Genomic DNA, 3,650 nt, shown 5'->3' on the forward strand with positions numbered 1-3,650 from the left:
GGACATGTTGTGGATGTGTTGTGGACAACTTGTGGACATGTTGTGGACATGTTGTGGACATGTTGTAGACATGTTGTGGACGTGTTGTGGACATGTTGTGGACATGTGGATGTGGACATGTTGTGGACATGTTGTAGACATTTTGTGGACGTGTTGTGGACAACTTGTGGACATGTTGTAGACATGTTGTGGACGTGTTGTGGACATGTTGTGGACATGTTATAGACATGTTGTGGACGTGTTGTGGACATGTTGTGGACATGTTGTGGACATGTTGTGGACATGTTGTGGACAACTTGTGGACATGTTGTGGACGTGTTGTGGACATGTTGTAGACATGTTGTGGACATGTTGTGGACATGTTGTAGACATGTTGTGGACATGTTGTAGACATGTTGTGGATATGTTGTGGACATGTTGTGGACATGTTGTGGACATGTTGTGGACATGTTGTGGACAACTTGTGGACATGTTGTGTATGTGTTGTGGACGTGTCCACGGCTCCCACACCGTTGTGAGGTGTGGGACAGGAAACCCCTCCCTCCTCCGTCTCAGAGAGGTGAAGCCATCAGAGGCGACAGGCGCTCACTTCCTGCCTGCCCATATAAGGCGCAGGTTTCCGCTCTGTTGCCATGGCAGCAAACGGTTACCTCGCAGCCCGTGGCAACGGTCTCGTCCACAGAAACAAACGCTCACACAGAAACTCGTACCTGCCGCCTACTCACGAGAATATTCCAGAGAGAAGAGGCCGACGCACACCGCTGCACCACCGCACCGCAGCCGATAAATACCTGCTGGTTTGAGCGTAACGTGAACGGGCCGGTCAGAACCGCAGCAGCCGTTACCTTGTTGAGGTGCAGCTGCTGCTGCTGGAACTGCTGCTTGTGCTTCTCCAGGAACTGCTGGTGCTGCTGCTGGACCACCAGCTGCTGCAGGGCCAGGGCCTGGGCGTGGGCCTGGGCGGCGCTGCCCTGGGGCAGCGGGGCCGACTGCGTCCTCCCCAGGGGCCGGTGCTGCCTCTGCAGCTTGGACATGGACGCCGGCGACATGGACAGGCCGCTCACACCTGCAGCACAGAAACAGGAGGTTAACGCAGACCCTGAACGCACCACGGAGCCTGAAGACTCATAAAAGCACGTGGAGGGACCGGGGTCGGGTCCTTTTAGGACAGAACTGAATCTGAGAGCTCGTCTCGACTGGCCCAACTGCTGCTACGAGCCGACAGTTGTTCTCAGCTCGCTCTGAGCTGAGCTTTTAAGCTTCAACTAAAAACAGCTACGACACGAGGCGACGATGGTCCAAAACACGGGCCTGGATGGTGGGCTCAAAACTCTGAGGTGGATCAGATCCACCAGAAACCCTTAAAACCAGGAGCCACGACGGCTGCAGGACCCAGAAAACATGTTCACTGAACTACTTTAGCTACTTTTATCTTTCAGCTAGTGTTTCACTACATTTAAGTTCTAGCTAGCTCTTTTTTACTTTTAGCTTTCAGCTAGTGTTTTACAACATTTATCTTCTAGCTAACCCTTTGTGCAGTTTAGGTGGCTGCTAATGTTAGCTTTCAGCTAGTGTTTTACTTTGTTTATGTTCTAGCTAGCCTTTTGATGCTTTTAGCTAGCCATTTGTAGCTCTCAGCTTATAGCTACTGTCCAGCTACCTTTAGTTTTTAGCTGGTCTGTTGTTACTTTTATCTTTAGGCTGTTTATTGCCATGTTTAGCCTTTATCAAGTTTTTTAGCTACTTTTAACCTTTACTGTTTAAGGCAGGAGTCAGGATGAAAACGACCCAATCAGAACCCTGACCCGGTGATCTAAACGACACTGAGCCAGAACGCACACACAGACTTCCTGAAATTGCAGCTAAACACGAGCCGAACCTCCCGTTGTTTGTGACCCGAATGATCAGAACCATCTGATCCAAACCGTCGTGGACCGTTCGTAGCGATGGAGAAGTTGGACCATCGCTCTGGAGGAAACAACAATGTGTCGGCTACTTCTCTGATAACACCACCGCCTGCGCTCGCCCGACGTGTAAAAATCCCTGTGTGTGTGTGTTGTGCTGCGTGCACGCTCACATGCACGCGTCTGTACGTGCGTCATCGCTCTTTCAGCGCTGAAGCCTGGCTGAAAATAGAAGCCATGTTTTTGTCGGTGAATGAGCCGAAGGGAGAAGGCACACAATGCAGCCGTCACACGTTCACAGCCGAAATGTGAAAGGAGCTCGTTAGTTTGAGCTGATGAATGGACGTCTGTCAGCGGAAGGTGGGGGGGCGGGGGAGCTTCGGCTCATTTAGCAGATGGGGGATGTGACTTTTAGCTCTTGTAACTTTTACGATTTTCAAAATATTTTCCTTTATTTACAAAAAAATGTTCTATTGAAATACTTTGAGAGCTTTTCAGTTCTATTTCCGCTTCGGCTGCTTTTCTCTTCCTATGCTACTTTTAGCTAACCCATTGCTTCTCTTAGCTGAGTTTGGGCTTCTTCAGCTGCGCTCCAGAAGCTGAAGGTAAAGCTCCTCACCTGTCACCAGGGGGCTCTGAGCCGGGCTCTGCTCCATCAGAACCATGTGTTGGAGCAGCGGACTGTGGGCGCCTCCGGTTCCCCCGCCAGCTTCTGCGAGGTAGGAGGTCAAATGTGCTCCAGAGAGGAAGGTGGGGCTGAGGGAGAGGGCCGGCTGCAGGCCTGCGTCCTGCTGAGCCGAGGCGACCTGGAAACAAGGGGGGAGGCAGAGCGTCAATAAACCGTCAGAGGACATCAGCGCCGCAACGTTCACCGACGGGGAACTACAAGCCGCCAGCGGTGGCTCTTACACTGGAGGCGGCGGTGGTGGTTGCAGTGGCTGGAAGTCCTAAGGTGATGTTGGGGAGGGACGGCGAGGTGTACAGGGACAGCTGGTTGTCGGCGCCACTGCACAGCCTCTGCGCCAGAGACGTCTGGAAGACACATTTCAATGTTGAAGGGTTGTGAGCTCCATCATCCAGGTAGATAACAACACGAAAGGTTAAATCGTGTCATCTGGACCAGTTTGTTTAAGTGAGAAACGTGTTGTGCACGTGTTAAAGGTCAACTTCTGAGATTCCAACAGGAGGTTGTCTTGAAACACAGCAGTGAAGGCTACCTATGGGACAGATCTGGTTGGTAGGCCGTAGACTGAGGAAGTCCTCTGGATGGGGGACAAAACATTTCTCACTTAAAGAAACTGGTCCAGATGACCAGATTTAACCTTTTTTGTTGTTACAGATGTACGAGTTATACATTAGGGGTGCAGTTTTCTGGCCGATCACCGATTTCTTAAAAGTCTGACCTGCCGATACCGATTTTGTTTTATAAACGACACTGTCAGGTGTTATAAGGTCACAATGCACCTTCAAGTTTCCAATCTTATTTTATTTAAAAATATACGCTTGAACAATCTCCTAGAAACAATACAAACTTGTTTTAACTGACCATGAGGTAGTGCTCTGAAATATAAAAGGTCAGACAATTGTTGTTAAAACTAAAAAAAATTGTTAAAATTGTTTTCTCATGGAAGTATCGATCGATTTCCAATTTCCCAAAATTAAGGAAATTGGGGCCAGCCGATTTATCGGTGCACCCCTATTATACATGTAAGAGTTATACATGTAAGAGTTATACATGTAAGAGTT

The 3,650-nt window shown here is 49.5% G+C and overlaps 1 protein-coding gene across 1 annotated transcript in view; it reads right to left on the bottom strand.

Annotated features, from left to right (window-relative positions):
• Positions 1 to 3,650, bottom strand: part of LOC119428756 (histone deacetylase 4) — a 47,940-nt gene that overhangs the window by 10,434 nt on the left and 33,856 nt on the right. The window contains exons 8-10 of the mRNA XM_037696431.1: positions 2,814 to 2,936; positions 2,524 to 2,710; positions 846 to 1,066 (exon numbers count right to left, since the gene is read on the bottom strand). Coding sequence (XP_037552359.1) covers positions 846 to 1,066; positions 2,524 to 2,710; positions 2,814 to 2,936 — 531 coding nt within the window. The remainder of the gene's footprint in view (positions 1 to 845; positions 1,067 to 2,523; positions 2,711 to 2,813; positions 2,937 to 3,650) is intronic.

The sequence above is a fragment of the Nematolebias whitei genome, chromosome 23 (genome assembly GCF_014905685.2).
Source record: "Nematolebias whitei isolate Nwh7 chromosome 23, NemWhi1, whole genome shotgun sequence".
Lineage (NCBI taxonomy): Eukaryota > Metazoa > Chordata > Actinopteri > Cyprinodontiformes > Rivulidae > Nematolebias > Nematolebias whitei.